The sequence below is a fragment of the Nycticebus coucang genome, chromosome 4, assembly GCF_027406575.1.
Source record: "Nycticebus coucang isolate mNycCou1 chromosome 4, mNycCou1.pri, whole genome shotgun sequence".
Classification (NCBI taxonomy): domain Eukaryota; kingdom Metazoa; phylum Chordata; class Mammalia; order Primates; family Lorisidae; genus Nycticebus; species Nycticebus coucang.
The window spans coordinates 115,053,296-115,074,503 of record NC_069783.1 but is presented as its reverse complement, the minus strand read 5'-3'; the positions used below and the strand labels follow the sequence as shown (position 1 = coordinate 115,074,503).

Genomic DNA, 21,208 nt, shown 5'->3' with positions numbered 1-21,208 from the left:
CCAGAGTTTTGGCTGGAGGCTGGTCACATAGGCATCCTCTGCCTGGCACTTAGAAAAGTTCTAGACTCTTCCAAAGGAGAGCAAGTGTTCAATGCATACCATGCTGTTTATACAGTCTGAGCCCAGTGAGCTGTTCTTACCAGGGAATGGTGGGAACCTTCCAGAAGTTCAACTTTCCAGAGGGCTGCTGAGGGCCAGGCAGGCCTTTCTGAGGACAGCAACCTCAGGTTAATCCTGTTGGGTTAGCCAATAGGGAGTGATGTGGTCTTAGGTGACAGAAGAGTAGCAGGTCATTGAGTTACTGAAACACACTGGCCTTAGTGATGGGTGGGCTTTGAGGGGAGGAGGTGAAGGCCAGGATTTGGGCCTTGCCTGGTGGGCCTGAAACCCCCAGGACCAGGAGACAGGAACTTGAGGTGCAAGTCTGTGGTGGGCATCTACTAACTAGTGGTTACCATGTTGCAGGGGCTGAGCTTAGCCCTTTACTGAGGGAGGGAAGGCCCCATCTCAGACCCTGGGGCCTTCCACCTCTTATGACTCCACCTCTTATGATACCATCATTCTTGTCATTTAAAAAAAAACAAAACAAAACTTCGCTCCATGCCTGTAGCTCAGTGAGTAGGATGCAAGCCACATACACCAAGGCTGGTGGGTTCAAGCCTGGCCCAGGCCTGCTAAACAACAATGACAGCTGCAACCAAAAAATTAAATAGCCAAGTGTTGTGACGGGCGCCTGTTATCACTTACTTAAAATTTTTTGTTTAACCACTTTGCATAAACAAGGTCTCAGTATAATAAAAAAGATAGGTAAATAGTAGGTTGAACTTTATGATTACCAATTGCAACCAGTTTTGACCTATAAAAATAGTCAAGTTTTCTTAAATTCTTTTTTTATTCTGTGTTCTATTATTTTGGTCATCTTATTTGGGGATCCCAATTATATACTGGGTGCAATTGCACATGAACTTTATGGATACCCTATATACGTTGGTTCCTTCTGTCCCCACCTCTACTAAATATTTTATTCCCCACTTAACTCTCTGAGTGCTGAGACTCATGCCAACAATGAGAGTTTCTTATGAAAAAAAAAAAAAAAATAGAAAAAAACCCAGCTCTGTTTCCATCCCAGAGGTAACCACTGTTTTGAGTTGTTAATTTTGCCAATTTTCCTGTAACCGTAGATCAAAGACACCTTTCTATGTTGACACATAGGAGTCCACAGCCCTGCTGCTTTCAGAGCAGCTGTAAAGTCTGAAGCGTGGGTCTACTGTGGTGTGTTTAACAAGCTTTGAGAGTGTTTGCAGTTTGGGGCTGTCGTGGCAGGACCATAGCACCCGTTTGCATGTATGAGTCTCTTGTCAGGTCAAATGATAAGGGCAATTTAGATTTTGATAGAAACTGGCTTACTCCCTTCCTTCGCTCCCATACCTGGCATGTCAGAAAGACTCAAAAATTTCTTTCAAAGATAAAAGAAGTTAGCTTGTTACCCTACTGAAAAGGACACACATACTTATGTGCCCACCAAGTGGTATATAAGAGTGTCTTCTGTCATCCTGCCACTGATATGTGGTATGACTTCAGGCAAGTGGTCTCTCCTTCCTGTGCCTCAGTTTCCCCTCCTGCAGAATGGAGAGACTATACTTCCCTACCTATCTGCTTCTTAGCATGGTTATAAGCATCAAGCCAAGAGCACATGAGGTGGCCTGTACCATGAGCCAAAGGGAATAGGTGTCCCTGAGCTTGGCCGTGGTAACAGGCTTCATCCCATGGTTTTGTGACCTGAAGTACCCTCCCGCCACCTCCTCAGAGATGGGGGTGTGGCCCCAGGGATGAAGAGGAGAGCACCCAGTCTGTAGCGGCCCTGTCTTAGGCTGACTCTGATGCACATCCTCTGTATTAGTTTCCAGGGCTGTGACAAGTTACCACGAACTAGGCAGCTTAAAACAAATTTATTCTGTCACAGATGTGGCAGCCAGAAGTCTGAGATCAACGTGTGGGCAGGGTTGGCTCCTTCTGCAGGCTCTGAGGGAGGACTCTTGGGCCTCTTCCCCAACTCCTGGTGGCTGTCCCAGTCCTTGGTGAGTAGATGCATCACTGTGATCTCTGCCACCACCTTCATGAGGCCTTAGCCCCCGTGTTTCCTTTCTTCTTTCTATAAAGACACCAGTCATTGGATTTACGGTTAACCCTAAATCTAGGATGATTTCACCTCAAGAACTTTAACCAATTACATCTACAAAGACCCATATTCCAAATAAGGTCTCAGTCTGAGGTTTTAGGTGGGCGTGAATTTGGAGGGGCCACAATTCAACCCTCTAAGCAGGGAGAGCTCTGGTCTGGCCATGTATTCTAGGACATTGTCTCCAAGTCATACAGCCCCGGGGCCCATCCCAGCTTTTCCATTTTCCAACACTGTGTTACTTTGGATGTGTCACCTCTGTCTCCAAGACCCTAAAGGATGGCCTCAACTGTGATGGTTGTTAGGAGTTACAATGAAGTGGTACCTGGGAGGAAGTCAGCAGCAGTGTGCTAACGGGACGTACAAAAAAGGACAAGCAGTCAGTAGTAACGTGTTGTGACTTATTGGGGTTTGAGGTTAATTAGCCAATCAAGTCTCCAGAAATAGCTCTGGGAGGGAACAAGAAAATGGGAACTCAAGGGCTATTAGGTCCTGGGATTTGGGAGTCAGTCTTTTCTTTTCCTTTTTTTGACAGAGTCTCACTCAGTCACCCTTAGTGGAGTAGTGGAGCGCCCTGGTGTCATAGCTCACAGTAACCTCAAACTCTTGGGCTTAAGAGATCCTCTTGCCTCTGCCTCCTGAGTACTGGGACTACAGACACCTGCCACTATGTCTGGCTAATTTTTTCTATTTTTAGTAGAGACGGAACTCTTGCTTAGTCTGGTCTCAAACTCCTGAGCTCAAGCAATCCATATATGCCTTGGCCTCCCACAGTGCTAGTATTACAGGCGTGAGCCACCCACCTGGCCTGAATTTCTTCAAAAGTACATTTTTCTGCAATTGTTGGATGACCATGCGGTAGGGACTTTCCCCTCCTACAGATGGCAGCGCAAGCACTTGTGAAAATAGCCACGAGAATGTTTATTCTCCATCACTTCCAGGTCTATTTTTCTCTTTTCCCTATTTCCCAAGTACTGATTTTTCTGTCACAGTACCTATAAAAGGGAAGCGGGCAATATGTTTACCTTGAAGGGCAGCACCTATGATTTTGTTGCTCTTAAGTCCTTAATGATTTACTGCCCTGCCTGTGACTGAGGGAGGAGGAATCTCTGCTTTTTTCAGCGTTTGTGGCCCAATGCTGGAGATGGATGGTTTGGAGATACATGGAGCTCATTAGTAATGTTGTGACAGGTTGGGAGGGCCTCACCCAGCTGATGGAGGATGGTAATTGAGAAAGGCCACCCAGGGAAGGTAAAGTCTAGACGTAAGACACGGAAGACAGGGTGAGATAGGTGAGGGGCCTTCCGGCCAGTGGGAGACATGGGGATGGAGGGGGCGTGGAGGAAGGCCAATTGCATGGAGAAAGGATTGGCTAAGTGAAGATGCTGGGGTAGAGTCCAGGCGAGAGAGAGTGAGAAAAGACAATAGGACATGAGGGATGTGGAAGCCAAATCAGTGAGGCTTGAGGTACCAAGAGGGGCTGAGGATGAGCTTCCGTTCTTGGCTGGGGTGGCAGGATGGATGGTACACCATGCTGGGGAGGGAGGGAGGAGGGAAGGATGGATATGGTGAAAGATTAAGAAATGGGCTCAGGCTGGCAGGCTTCATACTTGTAATCCTAGCACTCTGGGATGCCGATGCAGAGAGATCACTTGAGCTCAGGAGTTCACGAACAGCCTGAGCAAGAGCAAGACCCTGTCTCTAAAAAAAGACCTACGCATTTTGGTGGGTACCTGTAGTCCTAGCTACTTGGGACACTGTAGTCCTAGCTACTTGGGACACTGAGGCAGGAGTATCACTTGAACCCAGGAGTTTGAGATTGCTGTGAGCTATGATGGTGCCACTACACTCTAGTTGGGGTAACAGAGTGAACCTTTGTGTGGAAGCTCTCTCTGTGAGTTCGGTTGGGTCACAGCAAACTGATGACTGGGCAGGAACTCAAACATCAGGCTGGAGACTTTGATTTGAATGTGAACAGTGTTAAAGACACAATTGTTGCTGAGACCACCAAAGGGGAAGAGCCACCCAGTGCAAGGAATGGTCCAGCCCATGTATAGTGTTGGGGTCTCAAGAACCTTTGACACGGGGGCAGGGGCATGCTGAGACTGGGAAGGGCAGCCAGAGTGAGATTGTCACGTAAAACAGAGTCAACAATGTCTAAGGGTGTAATAGATAGGCAGGTTGGCACCAGAATCATGGGCTTTGATACAGAAAGGTGACTTTGAAGAGAGGAGTGTCAAGGTATAGTGGGGACAGCCAGGATGCGTGCAGGGGAACTGCAGCTGTGGGGGTGTCCAGTGTCAGCAACTCCACTGGCTTGGATTCTTGGAGCTGCACAAAGGGACTCTGTCAGTTCATGTACCTGGGAAGTCTAGGGGTTGCAGAAAAAAGCAAGAGACGTGAAATGTCCACAGATGGTGAAGTTGGAGGGGAGGAGTTTTGTGGTTAAGAACAGTAACAGCACTTCCGGGAGAGGTTGCTCCTGTGCCTCACCAAGTCAGTCTTTCCATGAGTGCTGAGAGTCCGCGGTGTGTGGTGAAGCTGCTGAGGCCCACAGTAGTTTCTTGATCAGCTATACCTTTGCCTTTTTCTAGAACTTTCTGCTTCTGGCATGACAAACTTGACTTAAAACCAGAATTGTTTTCTGGTCTGCTGAGTGCCACCTATTTTCACCCCATACTACTAAAGTTCCTTCTTTACTGGTGGCAAGATTTTAGAAAGAAAAATTTCCTCTCCTTTAAAATATAAATGTGGTTTTTGCAAAGTACCCTGAGGCTCCCACCATGCTGAGAAATAGTACTGGTGAGGTTTCAGAGGGAAATTATGGGGTTGCTGGGAGGGTTCAGTGCACTCCAGGGCTGGTCCTGGGAAGCCAGAGATGATGGTCCAGCAGAGATGAGGCCACAGCCTGGCATGGGAGGGAGAGTACCAGAGCCCTCAGCCAGCAGGTGCAAGATGGGCTTCTGCTGTAGGTCAGATGTCACACAAGACTCTGACCTTCCTGGAGCATGAATGTCAGAGAGGAGAGAGAAATAATAAATAAATGACTACACAAAACTATTTCTAGTTAGAAATTATGATAAGGACTCTTGAAGGAAAAGTAAAGAATGTGAGAAGAGGTTATAAAATTGGGAGGGGATCTGATTTAGATTTCAGGGGTCAGGGAGGGCCTGAGGAAGTGACACTTCAGCTGAAGCTTCAAGCATGGGTAAGAGTAAGCTAAGCTAGGGTAGGGAGAAGGGCATTCCAGATTGAGAGAACAACCCATCAGAAGGCTCAGAGTTGGGGAGCAGAGGGATGGAAGGGTAGCCAGAGTATGGTGAGTACTGTGGGGAAAGAGATAGGCTGGTCCCCACAGGGCCAGGCGCTACATAGATATATGAGACCACTTGATACTGTCCTCGGCACTCTATTTTTTTCTTTTAGCCCTTTTTACTTGCCATACTTCCACCTGATGTTTTCTGTTGCTCTGTTGTCAAGTCCACTGAACCTTTTTTCTATAGTATACCATTTCCATTTCTCTATTATCATTATTATTATTATTTTAAGTGACAAGGTTCTGCTTTGTTGTCCAGGCTGAGAGGTATGGCAGCATGATCATAGCTCACTATAGCCTCAAACTCCTGGGCTCAAGCAATCCTCCCACTTCAGCCTCCCAAGCATTTGGGACTACAGGCATACACCCCCCTACCCAGCAATTTTTTTTGTTTTTTGTAGAGATGGGGTCTTGCTATGTTGCCTAGGCTGGGCTTGAACTCCTGCCCTCAAGCAATCCTCCCACCTAAGCCTCCCAAAGTGCTGAGATTACAGGCTTGAGCCACCACAGTCTGTATTAAGATTATTTGTTCCTTTAAGATTGTATTTGCTTTGAAATCCTTGAATATGTTTGTAATAACTATTTTCAAGTCTTGTTGGCCAGTTCCGTTTTGTTCATTTTGAATCTTCTACTAATTGATTCTTTACTGATTGTGGGCCACGTTTTTTGCTGCTTCATTTGTCTAGTAATTTTTATTGTATGCTAGACATTATGAATTCTATGTTATTAAGTATATACTGATTGTCTTACTAATAGCGTTGAGTTTTGTTCCAATAGGTAGTTGATTTTATTGGAGATCAGCTGGATCTTTCAAGGCTTATTTTTAACTTTTGTTGGGAATGAGTCTAAGGTAGCCCTTACTCTACGGCTAGAGCAGGTTTACTTTTAAAGCATGGCTTTTCTGGAGTTTCTACTGAATGTGTAGGTGTACTCTTGACTTTTGGAAACTCATACATCTCCCAACCCAGTCCTGGGTAATTTCTGATAGTTGTTTAGTTTATAGCTCCTCCTGAGTTTTTTTCCTGAAAGTTATATTTTGCCCTGCTTTATGGAGTCTTGCTGTGCACATATGAAGTTTAATACTCAGCCAAAGCCTATTTTTTGTTTTTGTTGTTGTTGTTTTAAAAATATGGACTGCTTCACAAATTTGCATGTCATTCTTGCACAGGGCCCATGCTAATCTTTTCTGTATTGTTCCAGTTTTAATATATATGCTGCCGAAGCAAGCACCCGTAGTCCATTTTTTGGATCTCCTTTTCTGCACAGCTTTTCTTTTTCTGGTACTTTGCCATGCAAATTTATGAGGGTCAGGAGCCTCAGTAGCCCTGACTATACTCTTTTTTTTTTTTTTTTCATGATTTTTTTTTTTTATTGGAGACAGAGTCTCACTTTGTCACCCTCAGTAGAGTGCCATGGCATCACAGCTTATAGCAATCTCCAGCTCTTGGAATTAGGCGATTCTCTTGCCTCAGCCTCTGGAGCAGCTGGGACTACAGGCACCCGCCACAATGCCTGGGTATTTTTTTTTTGTTGTTGTTGTTGTTGCAGTTTGGCCAGGGCCAGGCTTGAACCCACCACCTTCAGTATATGGAGCCGGCACCCTACTCACTGAGCCACAGGCGCCACACGGACTATACTCTTTACTTTCACAAGTCCACAAAGTACTTCCAGGCACAAACCCAGGGAGATTCTGAGGTTCACCTCATTTGTTTCTCTTCTCTAAGGGATCATAGTAATTTCTTATGTTTCTCCAGTTTTATGGCAGTAGAGATAATTTGCTACCAGTTACTCTATCGTGTCCAGAAGCAGAAATCTCTTTTTTTTGTATGTTTCCGCTTATGTTTATGTCAAAAATAATGTATAACGTTTTCTATGTATTTTTAATTTTTGGTTAAGTGGTATTTGTTCATATTCTTCTGCATTTTTTTTTTTTTTTGAGACAGTCTTACTTTGTCACCCTCGGTAGAGTACTGTGGCATCATAGCTCACAGCAACCTCAAACTCTTGGGCTTCAGCAATTCTCTTGCCTCAGCCTCCCCAGTAGCTGAGACTACACATGCCTGCCACAACGTCTGGCTTTCTTTTTTTTTTTTTTTTTATTTTTATTTTTGGCCGGGGCTGGGCTTGAACCCGCCACCTCCGGCATATGGGACCGGCGCCCTACCCATTGAGCCACAGGCGCCGCCTCTTTTTTTTTTTAGAGATGAGGTCTTGCTCTGGCTCAGGCTGGTCTTGAACTCTTGAGCTCAGGCAATCTGCCCGTGTTGGCCTCCCAGATGTAGTCTGGCCTACATTGTCGTCTTACACTTGTTTGGGGTTTTTTTGTTGCTTTTGTTTGTTTGCTGTTTTTTTGGCCAGGGCTGGGTTTGAACCTGCCACCCTCGGCATATGGGGCTGGCGCCCTACTCCTTGAGCCACAGGCGCCACCCCACTTGTTTAGTTTTTTTGAGACAAAGTCTTACATTGTTGCCCAGGAAAGAGTGCTGTGGGGTCAGCCTAGCACACAGCAACTTCAAATTCCTGGGCTCACGCAATTGTCCTGCCTCAGTAGGATTACAGGTGTGCACCACGAGACCTAGCTAATTTTCAGCAAACATTCTTGAACATGTCATTAAGAAAAGTATGGTGGCTCAGCGCTTGTAGCACAGTGGTTATGGTGCCAGCCACATACACCGAGGGTGGCAGGTTCAATCTCAGCCCAGGCCAGCTAAACAACAATGACAACTGCAACAAAAAATAGCTGGGTATTGTGGAGGGCACCTGTAGTCCCAGCTACTTGGGAGGCTGAGGCAAGAGAATGGCTTAAGCACAAGAGTTTGAGGTTGCTGTGGGCTATGACGCTACACCACACTACTAAGGGCAACGTAGTGAGACTGTCTCAAAAAAAAAAAAAAAAATGCTAACTTCAACTTGACAATGCCAAAATGCTTCCCCAAATGGAGGTGCCAGTGTCTATTCCTATCATCAGTATTCAAGACACCCCATTGCTTTACATGCTCACCAGCATTTGATGTATAGACTTGAGATTCTCACCAACTTCAGGAGTGAAAAGATGTGTGATTATTACTTCAGTTTTTATTCTCCTGAGTATTAGTGAGGTTGAACATCTCAGTCATTTGGGTTTTCTCTTATGTGACCTATTAATATGCATTGTCCATTTTTCCATAGAGTTTTCTTTTTCTTTTTTTTTTTTTTTTTACTTGTAAGATTTCTTTATATATTTTGGGCACTAAATCTTTATTAAGTATTGCAAATATTAACTCCCAGGCTGTGATGTGTCTTTTAACTTTGTAGGGTTGTGTGTGTACATGTGCATATCATATAAAAGCATCTGTTTTGTGTTTTTTGTGTTAAGCAATCTTTCTCTATCCTGAGGTCATGAAGATACTTGCCCATATTTTGTTGTAAGACTTTTAAAGGGTTTTGGTTGTTTTTTTGTTTATGACATAATCTTGCTCTTTTGCCTTGGCTAGAGTACAGTGGTGTCATCATAGCTCATAGCAATCTCAAACTCTTGAATTCAAGGGATCCTCCTTTCTTGGCACCCAGAGTGCTAGGATTATAGGCATAGCCACAGCTCCTAGCCAAGGATTTTTTAAATAAACTTATGCACATTCATGTTAATGCATCTAAAAATTATTTTTGTGTGCATGGAGTAAGGCAGGGATCAGATTTTATATTTTTCTGTGGGGAAAGCCAAGTGTCCTAACTCTCTGGTCTTTCCCCAGTTATCTGGACTGCCACCGCCTCACCTCCAGATTCCCTCAGGGACACAGATCTGAGCGGGCTATTTTCCTGATCCAGTAATTATATTGCCTCTTCTTGTACTCATACCTTTAAGTTTAAATTACTTTATGAAAAATTTGATACCTGGTAGAGTGGGCTGGGTAGAGTGGGCTGGGTAGAGTGCCGTGGCATCACACAGCTCACAGCAACCTCTAACTCTTGGGCTTACGCAATTCTCTTGCCTCAGCCTCCCGAGCAGCTGGGACTACAGGCGCCCGCCACAACGCCCAGCTATTTTTTTGTTGCAGTTTGGCCGGGGCTGGGTTTGAACCTGCCACCCTCGGCATATGGGGCTGGCGCCCTACTCACTGAGCCACAGGCACCGCCCTCCTTTCTTTTTTTTAATCATCACCCTACTTATCATTAGTCTTGTGACTTTTCTGTGAAAATCTGGGTACTTTTACTTTTGGCTTCTCCTCCCTGCCCTGCCTCTCAGCTCCAGTTTTCAGGTGTGATGTCTCTGAACTGTGGGGCAGCCCTTCTGCTATTTATGCCTGGGCCTGTGGTGGGTATTTTATGACTGGGCTGCAGCACCAATTCTGTTGGTTGGTGCCAACAAACCACAGAGACAGGCCCAGTGGGGTCTGGAGTTTCCTGTTGGCTCATAGGTACTGAGACCCTAGATTCCAAAAATAGAAACATGAGTAACCACTGTGACCTCACGGTGCTCTGAGCACCCGGGGCTGTCTTCATCCACAGTGGCCCAGCCTGGGAGGGGGGGGCAGTGTCAGATCTGAGCAGTCTCCACGGGCTCTGAGAGCCACCCTGCCTGAAGTTTGTGTGCTCTGTCCCTGCCCCTTCAGGCAGTCACCCGAAGGGCCAAGGTGGCTTCCGGCCAGAGGATGAGCAAGTTCTTAAGGCACTTCACTGTTGTTGGTGACGACTACCAAGCTTGGAACATCAACTACAAAAAGTGGGAGAATGAAGAGGAGGAGGATGAGGAGGACCAGCAGCTGCCACCTACGCCAGCCTCAGGGGAGGAGGGCCAGGCTTCGGGCCCAGATGCTGCCCCTGTCCCCGCACCCAGGCCTCCCCTTGACTTCAGGAGCAAGTTGAGGAAGTTGTTCAGCTCTCACAGGTTTCAGGTAGGTGGGGCAGAAGCCCAAGATGCCCCAGGCAGGGGAAGAAGGGCAGGCGGCTGGCCAGGGTGGGACCATCTCCACCACTGCCTCCTCCAGCCCACAGATGTTCACCACGTGCAGGCACCCCATGCCACGCTACGATGCAGTGGGCACATCCTGCATTGTCAGAGGGTAAACAACCATAATCTGAAAGTAAATAAAAGCTTCATTAAGAACAAAATGTGGTCTAGCCATACAATGGAATATTTTTCAGACATAAAAAGGCATGAAATGCTGATCCACACTACAATGTGGATGAATTAGGAAAACATTATGCCAAGTGAAAGGAACCAGGCATAGAAGACCATAGATTCTATAGGAAATGTCCACAACAGGCCCATTCATACAGGCAGGAAGTGAAGTGGTGGTGGTTGCCACAGGTCAGAGGGTTTCTACGTAGGGTGATGAAAATGTTGTGGAACTAGATTCACACAACTTTTTGAATATACTTAATGCCACCAAACTTTATGCCAACTTTAAAACTGTTAAAATGGTCAATTTTACATTATACAAATTTTATCACACACATACACAAAGTAAATTAAAGGGCAAACACTGGAGACAGCTGAGTGCCTGCTCTTGAACAAGACCAAGAGGGTCTCTTGCTCTGGAAATGCATCACCAGGGAAGTCTCTTGTGGAATGAAGCCAGAAGTACCTGCTAGGCTTTAACGCTCCGCTGGCCTCCAGGTATGGTCATGGGGAGAACAGCAGAGGAAGGTGTGGTCCTCACAGATGGGCAAAGGGAACTGACCTTTCTGTGGGGTGCATTGTGAAGGATCTTTCTGATTTCGAAGGACTAGTGCAGGTAAGCCTGGCTGGCCCTGTGGTGGGCAAGTAATGTCTGGAAATACATTTCAATTCATGGGTTCTGCAGGAGGCCTGGTGCATTAGGGAAGGACATAGCTCCTTGGCAGTCTGGTTCCCAGAGGCAAGTAATTTGGGGTCACTGCTGCAAGTAGTCTAAGCCACAGTAAGGCAGCTCCTCCTTAGAGCCCATGCCCCTTCTGAAAGCAGAGAAAGCAGCCCTTTCCTCTCCCATCACTGACTTTGTTCCAAGATGAAAAAAGATTTTTTTATTTTGGTCTTTTTTCTTTTCCAAACTCATGTGGCTTAAAAAAACAAAGCAAGCCAACAGCACTTGCAGCTCATTCCTGTGACAGGAAGGGAAACGTGGTATTAAATCGTTGGGGTTGAAATCTCAAACCTTCAATTTCAGGAGAAGGAAGATGCCAACTTCCTTCCAGCTGCCTGGGGAGCCCTGGACCACCCCTCAGGACATCCCCACCCCAACCGGGCCCACCGAGCCACTTGGCCTGCTGTAGGGAAAAAGGCTTTTGTGAAACAAGATGTTTATCTGCTTACTTGACAGTTGCTTATTGAGCACCTATTATTTACAGCAGCAAATGTGGTGGACATATCCCTGCCCTCACCGAGGTTCTGACAGTCTGTGGAGAGGCATGAGTTACAGGAATTACCACTGAGATAAATACTGGTTATAAATGGAGACAGAAGGGGCTCTGAGAGATCCTGAGGAAGACCTGATCAAGGACTGGAGTTGGAGGAGGTGATAATTCACCTACCACTTGCAGACTGAGCAGGCGGGACCCTGTGGGAAGGAGGGGAAAAGCTTTCCTGGAGAAGGGCTGCATTCACCAAGGGCCCAGGCAGGAAAGAGCCTGTGGCACCGAGGAAGAGAGAAGGATGTCTGTGGCTCAGGTGTAACCAAGCAGAGCCATCACTTGACAAGAGAGGAGGTGAGGGACAGTTATCAGTAGGTAGTGCCATGAAAGGTTCTCAGATTTATAGAGAGATTCAGAGTGGAAACAGGGAGGCCAGGCTGGAGTAGCAGATGAGGGTTCAGGGGTGTTGATCACTGCAAGTAGAATCAGCAAACAGGAATCCCTTTCTCAGGTAGTTTGAGGTGACCAAGGCGACATGATAATTGCTTTTATTTCTGATACAGACTAGCACAACCAAAGGAGAGAACATGGGGTGATTCAGGCTTCCAGGAAAACTCTTAAGAGGACAGGATAGAAGCAAGCCAGGTGGTCCCAAAGGTCAAGGACTTCACTTTTATTCCTTAGCACCGTGGGCCAGGCCCTGTGCTAAACATTCTCCATGCATTACCTCCTGTCATCCTCCCACTGTTGTTCTGGTGTAGAAAATGTGGCCATCCCCATTCTCCCCAGGAGAACACTAAAGCTCATGCCAGGGCCCACACCCTGTACCTCTGGCCTGTGTAGCTGGTCATGGCTGTCTTTGCCAGGGTGAGGATTTGGAATTAACCGGCTTCATTGAATTATTAGCATTTTTCTTTGTGCTGTGGTTCCCCTCAAAACTAGTACTGCCTTATGAATTAGAAATTCAGGGCCTCGGGGATTACCAGGCATTGTAATTTTGTGTACTTGGGTCAGTCTGTCTCCTTTTTCTTTTTCTTTCTTTCTTTTTTTTTGAGACAGAGCCTCAAGCTGTCACCCTGGGTAGAGTGATCTGGCATCACAGCTCACAGCAACCTCCAACTCCTGGGCTCAAGCGGTTCTCCTGCCTCCGCCTCCCAAGTAGCTGGGACCACAGGTGCCCACCACAACACCCCGCTATTTTTTGGTTGCAGCCATCATTGTTGTTTGAAGGGCCCTGGGCTGGATTCCAACCTGCCAGCTCAGGTGTATGTGGCTGGCGCCTTAGCTGCTTGAGCCATAGGCGCTAAGCCAGTCTCATTTTTCTTTTTGGTGGCTTCTTTTGAAAATTAAGGTGAGATTCACAGAAGATTAATCATTTTAAAGTAGATAATTCTGTGGCATTTATTTAGTACATTCACAATGTTGTGATAGTGAACTCACCACTATTTAGTTCCAGAACATTCTCATCACCCCAAATGGAAACTCTGTACCTACTAAGCAGTTTCCATTCCTCCCCTTTCCCAGATGTTGGCAACCATCAATCTGCATTTTGTCTCTAAGGAATGGACATGTTATATAAATGGGATCATGTAATATGTGGTCTTTTGTGTCTGGCTCCTTTCACTTAATAGGATGTTTTCTGGGTTCATCCACACAGTAGCATATATCAGAACTTTATTCCTTCTTATGGCTGAATATCAGGTTTGTTCCTAAAGTCTCTGTGCCTGAATTTTAGACCACGTGAGCGCTTAGATCCCTTTAGCTCTAAAATAAAATGATGGAAGAAAAAAACTCAGCAGAGGCTTGAATCTTTATTAAGTTGCTGAATTTGGATATGTGTAAAAATTGCATTACAAAGTAATTTGCTGGGCAATTTTCACAGTAAACCACATCATCATATACTTTAATTACTGAAATTATTACCTATAGGTTGAACTTGTCAAAGCATTAATAGTTTGCTCTTATATAGGCCTTGTTTAATTTCATCCTGACACTGTGGAAACTGCCAAGATAACAGATTAATTTTCAGAGATCAAAATCTATTATTGGAAAGTGTGAGAGGAGAGGCCCTGGGGGAAGGAGGTGATGGTCCAGAAATTCCTGGGTCCTGTAGGGCAGGGTCCGGTAAGGCTGTGATTCCACCACCATCTCCCAGAATGCTGTCCCTTCTACCCCACCCTTAGTGCTCTCACTGAAGCTTTGGTAATGCTGAGGCTTGTGCCAAGGCTTGTGGCATTATGGAGGAGTTAGGGGCCAGGCCTGCCATTAGTTACCTCTGCCTCTATGACTGCCACCACCACCAGCTATTTCCCACAATAGCCATCAGTGAAACTGCCCACCCACCCTAATCCCCACTTTTCCTCCTCCATCAGCAGGTCACAAAGCCCCCGAGATTATCTTTCCCCCAGCAGCTCTTCTCAGTTCCCTGGGAAATCCTCAGCTCTGATGAGCATGTGAGCCAGGCGAGCACCTCATAGCTCTATGAGAGTTCGTCTGTGAGTACAGTGGCCATTGCTGTGACCCAGTGATCTGCAGTAGGCAGTCCCTTATGTCCCTTGCAGGATTCAGATCACTGAGGCTGGGACATGTTGAATTATTAAGCATCTATTGTGCAGGTACCCTGGCAACAGCAACCCCCCAAAATAGAGGAATAAAAACTTCAAAAATGATTATTTACTTTTTGTCATCTAGGAAGTGGCAGTTCAGTTTAAGAGGCAGCATTTGAGAAAAAGTGGCCAAGGTCAGTACAGAGATGCTCTGGACCTGGGAGATGGCAGGAAGGAAGCAGCTTTTGCTGGAGAGGGGTTGGCCCCCAGTAGGGTCCCTCCCAGCAGTCTCTCCTTCCATCCTTAGCATCTTTACCACTTGGTTTCACCCATCTTTCTAAACCAGCTCTTAATGACAAGAGGAGGGTTCCTGTTAGGTCTCATGGCTTCTGGCTCTTCCCCTCGGTATGCAGGTTATCATCATTTGCCTGGTCATTCTGGATGCCCTCCTGGTGCTTGCTGAACTCATTCTGGACCTGAAGATCATCCAGCCAGACAAGAAAAACTACGCCCCCCAGGTAGTGTGTCACTGCTTTGCTGGGGTTCACTGCTATGATCTGCACTGAGGGGGCTCATGGGGGAGCAACTGACACCCCTTGGGAGTAGCAAGGGCTTCCAGGAGAGTGGTTAGATGGGGTGTTTTAGTCAAGGGACAGAGAAGGGATCTTCCTTTCCAAATTATAGATGAGCATTTACCACAAGCAGGAAATTCCATTTCACTTGGCTTGAATCGTGAGCAAAGCTAGACCCCTGGGCTGAAGCATGTAGCTGATTTGAGAGGGATTGTCCACCAGGAGTGTGATCAGCTCTCCCATTCCCTGGGGCAGGAGGGTCATTTCTCCTCCTGTCTTCTGTTGATGGTCTGTGAGGGTCTTCCCTACCCTCAAGTTACTGGGGCATGTGCTTACCTTGAGTGGTAAAAAGGGCAGAAGGAAACATTAAAACTCCTTAATCCTGGTACCTTCCCAGAGCTACCCTGGGACATCTTCTCTGCCAGCCTGAGACTGTACCGGGAAGGAGGAACATCTTCCCTCTCCATTTTTTAATAGAAACCATTAACATACCTGCTATAGTCACTGTCTTTTTTCTCAAATATGTATTATAAAAATAACACATAGACATTTTGCTGTATTTACTTTATTGCTGTCTATGGCCACAGACACAAAACATTTCTGTCTGACCATTTGCTATCATGACACTCCACCTCTAAATACTTCAACATGCCTAAGATTACTTAAGGTCTTTTCTCCCACAGAGCCGTAAGAGCATTATCATATCTAAAGAAGATCAATCCCATCTAATAACCACTTTTATTCAAATGTCCTCTCTTGTACCAAGAATATTTCTTACGGGGCTTTTTCTCAAACTAGGATTCTATTTTAATCTAGAAGAGTCATCCTACCCTTTTTTTTTTTTTTTTTCTTTTTCCCTCTTGACATTGACTTTTCAGCCAATCATCTTATAGGATGCCCCATGTTCTGGATTTGCCTGATTATTTCCTCTGAGGTCCTTTGACCCTGTGTCTTTATCTCCCTATGTACACTAGAGGATAGGTCCGGTGTCAGTCAGTGGGCATTCTTCATTGATGGTGGTGTCTTCAGGAGGCACATTGTGCCAGGGTCTCAGCTTAGTACCACTCAGCTGGATCACTTGATTTAGTTGGCAAATGCTGGACTGCTCCAGGGGCACTTCCCTTTGCAGTTATAAATGACCTATCTGCTGACACTTTGGTACCAAGCAAATACCCTCTTGGGTATTTAGCCTGAGTCAGCAAACACACTGGCAGATGCAAAGTGATGATTTGCTAGTTCTGTCTTACCTTCTACATTTAGTAGTGGGTATTCTTCTATAAAAAATTTTCCTTTCTTTCCCACAATTGTGTCTGCATGTGTGGGTATGCCTCACTACGGACTTAAGATTATTTTATTCAGTGTGTTACAATCAATGTTAGTCATTTTTGATGTTCAAAGTGTCCCAGATTTGGTTCCTGAGAGCTGCTTCAAGGGAACAAAGCTGTCTTTTTCACTGCTGTCTTTCTGGCACACTCCATAAGTCTTTGAAAGTTGACTTGCTTTCTGGTGCAAGAAATCTAGCACTTTGTACTTTCCCCATCCCAGACCTGGAAATGGTTACCTTACTTTGAGGACTAGTACTTATAAATGAAGATCTAGCAATCTTTTTTTATTTGCTACCTGCCTTGGTAACCATTCATTTTTTTTTTCCCTTGGTAATCATTCTTAATTGGTACACATGGATCTGCTTCAGTCTTTTTATTCTTTATTTTTAGGAAATAGAGTATTGCTGTGCTGCCCAGGTTGGACTTGAACTCCTGGACTCAAGCAATCCTCCCACCTTGGCCTCTGGAGTAGCTGGGATTATAGCTACTCACCATTACCCAGCTTAGTCTTTTTTAACAATTTAACTACAATTGTTAGTGCTCTATATGGAGGTGCCATCATTCATTTGAAGAATGTCTCCTATTGGATATTTATATTGTTCTACAATGTAGGAAATTGAAAATGTCTGGCCCTGCAAACAATGCTTTAGTAAATATCCTTACAACACATCTTTGTACATGTGTGAGCTTAGCTCAAGGATAAATTCTTAGCTGTGGAATTGCTAAGCCAAATCGTATGGTGGATATTTTTTTTAATTCTGACATTGACTGCCAAATTGCCCTTTAAAGAACAGGGACCTTGTCTCTTGTGTTCAAGGCTGTATTTCCAGCACCAAGAACAGCGCCTGGTGCTAGTAGTCAACAAATGACATCACTCTCTGGTAACTGGGCAGGTGCACTGAGGTCAGCTCATCTGTATAACCTACCAGCTGGTGACAGATGCCCAGATCTACTCTGACTGTGGCTCCTTGTCTCTTCAGGTCTTCCACTGCCTCAGCATTGTCATCTTGGCCTTTTTTATGATGGAGATTTTCTTTAAAATATTTGTCTTCCGCCTGGAGTTCTTTTACCACAAGTTTGAAATCCTGGATGCTATCGTGGTGGTGGTCTCGTTCATCCTTGACATTGTCCTCTTGTTCTGGGAGCACGAGTTTGAGGCTCTTGGCCTGTTGATCCTGCTGCGGCTGTGGCGGGTGGCCCGGATCATCAATGGTGTGTCTCCTGGGCTCCTGGGAAGTAGAGAGACTGGGGGCGGGGGGGCCTGTTTTGGGTTGGAGGCATGGCTGCTTTGACACTCAGGGCACATGTGTGTGTGCACCCATGGTTCCCATTATGGAGGCTACCGCCTTCTTCCCAACCTTCTCTTTTTCCTTAAGAGTAAATTGAGGGCAGCGCCTGTGGCTCAGTGAGTAGGGCGCCGGCCCCATATGCCGAGGGTGGCGGGTTCAAACCCAGCCCCGGCCAAACTGCAACAAAAAGATAGCCGGGTGCTGTGGCGGGCACCTGTAGTCCCAGCTACTCGGGAGGCTGAGGCAAGAGAATCGCTTAAGCCCAGGAGCTGGAGGTTGCTGTGAGCTGTGTGATGCCACGGCACTCTACCGAGGGCCATAAAAAAATAGTAAATTGTCTCTACAAAAAAAAAAAAAAAAAAAAAATAGTAAATTGAAGTGGTGTGATCCAGCATCCCACTACCACCTCTGTGGCTACAAATTGAGACCAGAATGTGTGTTCTGAGAAGGAACTGCCTTCTCTATTAGGTTGTATTCTCATGGAAAGGGTTGGCTCGGCGCCTATAGCTCAGCGGCTAGGGTGCCAGCCACATGCACTGGAGCTGCCGGGTTCAAATCCAGCCCGGGCCTGCCAAACAACAATGACAACTACAACTAAAAAAAATAGCCAGGCGTTGTGGCGGGCACCCATAGTCCCAACTACTTGGGAGGCTGAGGTGAGAGAATCTCAAGAGTTTGAGGTTGCTGTGAGCTGTGACCTCACAGCACTCTATTCAGGGTGACATAGTGAGACTCTGTCTCAAAGAAAAAAAAAAAGAAAAAGTTACTAGCCCCTCCTGGCTTTTGCCAGTGCATCTATCTTTTTAATTTGGTGTTTCCTAAGGGGATTTTATCAAATCCTGGCCCACCCTGGGAGGGTACTTTCCAGAAGGGAGGCAAGTAGGCTGAGAAATGCTCTGTGCCGGGTTCCTCCCCTTGATAGAGTAAAGGCACACTAGCACAAGGAAGCCTTGACATCTTTCAGGTTTTCCAAATTGATGTTTTGGTGCTTCTGGGGGAAAGTAACGCCTATTCGCTTGCAATAAGACTCTGGCTCTGAGAATGTACTTTGGGAAATACTGTTTTTCCATATTTCAGGTAAAAATCCTGTTCCTCACACAGACCCTATGGTCCAGGGGCCTCAGTTCCAGAGAAGCAATGCTTATGCTGTGATTTCTCTATAGACGGAGTGGTCTCCAGCTGGTTCTCTGTTCAGCTAGTAGTGACCTGGTCAGAATTGCTCAAATGCCTATCTGTGGACCTGCTGTCTCAGTCACCTTTGAGGCCTTTTTTTTTTTTTTTTAATGAGGAGCCAAATTCAAAGAGTCTGGAGCGCAGCCCAGACAGGGTATTTGTTTTTTGAGCTCTCCCAGGTGCTCTGTGTGTCTGGCCAGCTTTGGGAGTCCCTAGACCAGGGCCCAATATAACAGACTGGATCATTGGAGGAAGACAGAGTGACAGTATGTCTGAGGCAGGCATGGCCTCTGTTGAGTTCCTTCCCTTGGCTGGCTCGTGAGTCCTGTCACAGTGCCCCAGGCTCCATGGCCCTCAGCTCCAGTGTGACCTGGCTGGTAAAGGACCAGGTCTGTTTTGGATGTGGGACTATATAAACAGCTCCATCTGTGGACTCTCGTTGGCTTTAGGAGCTGGTTATGAGCAAGTTTAGATCTTGCAATTAAAGATCATTTAAAATGACTTTTTTTGCAGTTTTTGGCCAGGGCTGGGTTTGAACCCGCCACCTCCGGCCTATGGGGCTGGCGCCCTACTCTTTTGAGCCACAGGCACCACCCTGCAATTAAAGATCATTAATTGCAATTGAACATTCATTTGGATTCTGTCACAGGAAAGAAGGAAGCCTTTTGGTTTCTACTGAAACTGCTCCTGTTTACAGGGAAAGGGAGTATTTCCCACCTGTGCTTCCACAGCATTTTGCACACTGCAGCTCTATGCTGATACTGGCATGAGCAGGTTCTGGATTAAGGAGCTTAACACTCAGTGATTATTTTTTAAGGATTTTCCAGCCATGTAGGCTAAAGAGATATATTGTATAACTGGATACTAAGCAGCTCAGAAAAGAAACCCCAATCAGCCTAGTTCTGCTACCTTTAAATGATGACCATCTCATAGTTCTGTTGTTGTTAACATTAGAAACACACTTGTTACATTAAAAACAAGTATCACTGAAAACCTCATTTTTATTTCAGGGATAATTATCTCAGTTAAAACACGTTCAGAACGGCAACTCTTGAAGTTAAAACAGATGAACATTCAATTGGCTGCCAAGATCCAACACCTTGAATTCAGCTGCTCTGAGAAGGTAAGAGGACACTTGGTGGGGAAATGTTTGCAGTCCCCTCCTTCAGCATGTTTCTGTGGTGCCTTTAGTCTGGAACACCTGTCTCTTGACTGAGTCTTCCTTATTTGGCTTCATATTTGGCTTAGGTACCACATCCTTCCCGAAGAATTGCTACCCCAGGGCTCTGCCAGGTCCCTTAATGAGTGTGTCTGTCAGTGTTGCTGTCTGATGGACGCAGGCTCCTCAGAGGACTGAATTCCACAAAGATTACAGTTTTCATTCATCTTTGTGTCTCTGGTCCTGGAACTCACTAAACGATTGTCACATCCCTGGTGGGACTCAAAGTAAATCCCCATGTTTGCTTTTCCAATAGGAACAAGAAATTGAAAGACTTAACAAATTACTGAGACAGCATGGACTTCTGGGTGAGGTGAACTAGACATGGACCAATTCCACCCCAGAGAGAAGACCCTGCCTCACAGGCCTGAGCCAGGATGAGAGAGACAGCCACCTTTCCTTGGGCCATTTGGTGAGAGGTTTGGTTTGATGCCACGGCTGCACTCTCGTCCAGCTTGGACTGTGGGTAGACACAGCCTTTTTGGGAGGCTATTTCTTCCTTGGTGTGACGAAGAGCTGTCCACCCCATTCCCAACCACAAAATGTATCAAACTGTATTTTCCCATATTGAACACTTTCCTTTGCTTAGAAAGGAGCAATGATGCTGGATCTACTAGATGTATATAAAATTTAATCTCATCAAATGTATAGGTTTCAAATTTCTCATGGAGCTGGCATATCCTTTCATATGCGTATTCTGAAAGAAAAAGAAGCTACTTTAGCTACCGACCCTTTCTAGAAAAGTCTTATTTCCAAATTCTTCGAAACAGCTTCGCCTGTCGCAGTTTCCCCAAGGAGTGTGTTTCCCAGCTGCATCACCCAGACTCTAGCTGGCACCACCTAGTTCTGCCACCTGACAACACTTTTCTCAATTACTGTACAATTATTGTTTAAAATAAACTCTCTCCTTCGCGTGGGCCCTCCTACTATATTCTTTCCTCTGTGGTATCCCCTACCAGCTGCCATTTGGAGAGCTAGCTAGCTACAGTGCCTGGTACAGAAATGGCAATTAGACCCAAGACTGCACTGTAATTAACATGATATTTGGGAAACAATCCCCTCCGGAGGCTTTGTACTCTACTCACATGATTTGATACAATATTTTGCTATTTTTGTACTCATTTCAGTGGGACCTGAAAGAGAACCTGAACTAAAAACAACAAAGATTTTAAAAATAACTCAAAGGCAGGGGTGAGTAAATGGCAAGACCTTCCCACACCTATGCTATTTCAAGATCTGTTTTCTTTACCATCTCCCCAAAGACAATTTGGTTTCTGTAT

The 21,208-nt window shown here is 45.7% G+C and overlaps 2 protein-coding genes and 1 non-coding gene across 7 annotated transcripts in view; 1 reads left to right on the top strand and 2 right to left on the bottom strand.

The window, feature by feature from the left end:
* Positions 1-20,320, top strand: part of HVCN1 (hydrogen voltage gated channel 1) — a 33,326-nt gene extending 13,006 nt beyond the window's left edge. For 4 of the 5 annotated variants that reach the window (XM_053587455.1, XM_053587453.1, XM_053587454.1 and 1 more), the window contains 4 exons: positions 10,085-10,366; positions 14,764-14,868; positions 17,228-17,459; positions 19,720-19,939. In XM_053587455.1, the coding sequence (XP_053443430.1) occupies positions 10,085-10,366; positions 14,764-14,868; positions 17,228-17,459; positions 19,720-19,925 (825 nt within the window). In that variant the 3' untranslated portion in view covers positions 19,926-19,939. Of the gene's footprint in view, positions 1-10,084; positions 10,367-14,763; positions 14,869-17,227; positions 17,460-19,719; positions 19,940-20,184 lie in introns of those variants that run through there. The other variant, XM_053587457.1, reaches the window with a different exon arrangement.
* On the bottom strand, positions 6,619-6,725 carry LOC128585132 (U6 spliceosomal RNA). Its single transcript, XR_008379877.1, has one exon. It is a non-coding gene; the product is annotated as a U6 spliceosomal RNA (small nuclear RNA).
* Positions 20,321-20,484: 164 nt separating the features above from the next.
* Positions 20,485-21,208, bottom strand: part of TCTN1 (tectonic family member 1) — a 30,250-nt gene continuing 29,526 nt past the window's right edge. Inside the window, exon 15 of the mRNA XM_053587450.1 lies at positions 20,485-20,625. The gene's annotated coding sequence lies outside the window, so the exon portion shown is untranslated. The remainder of the gene's footprint in view (positions 20,626-21,208) is intronic.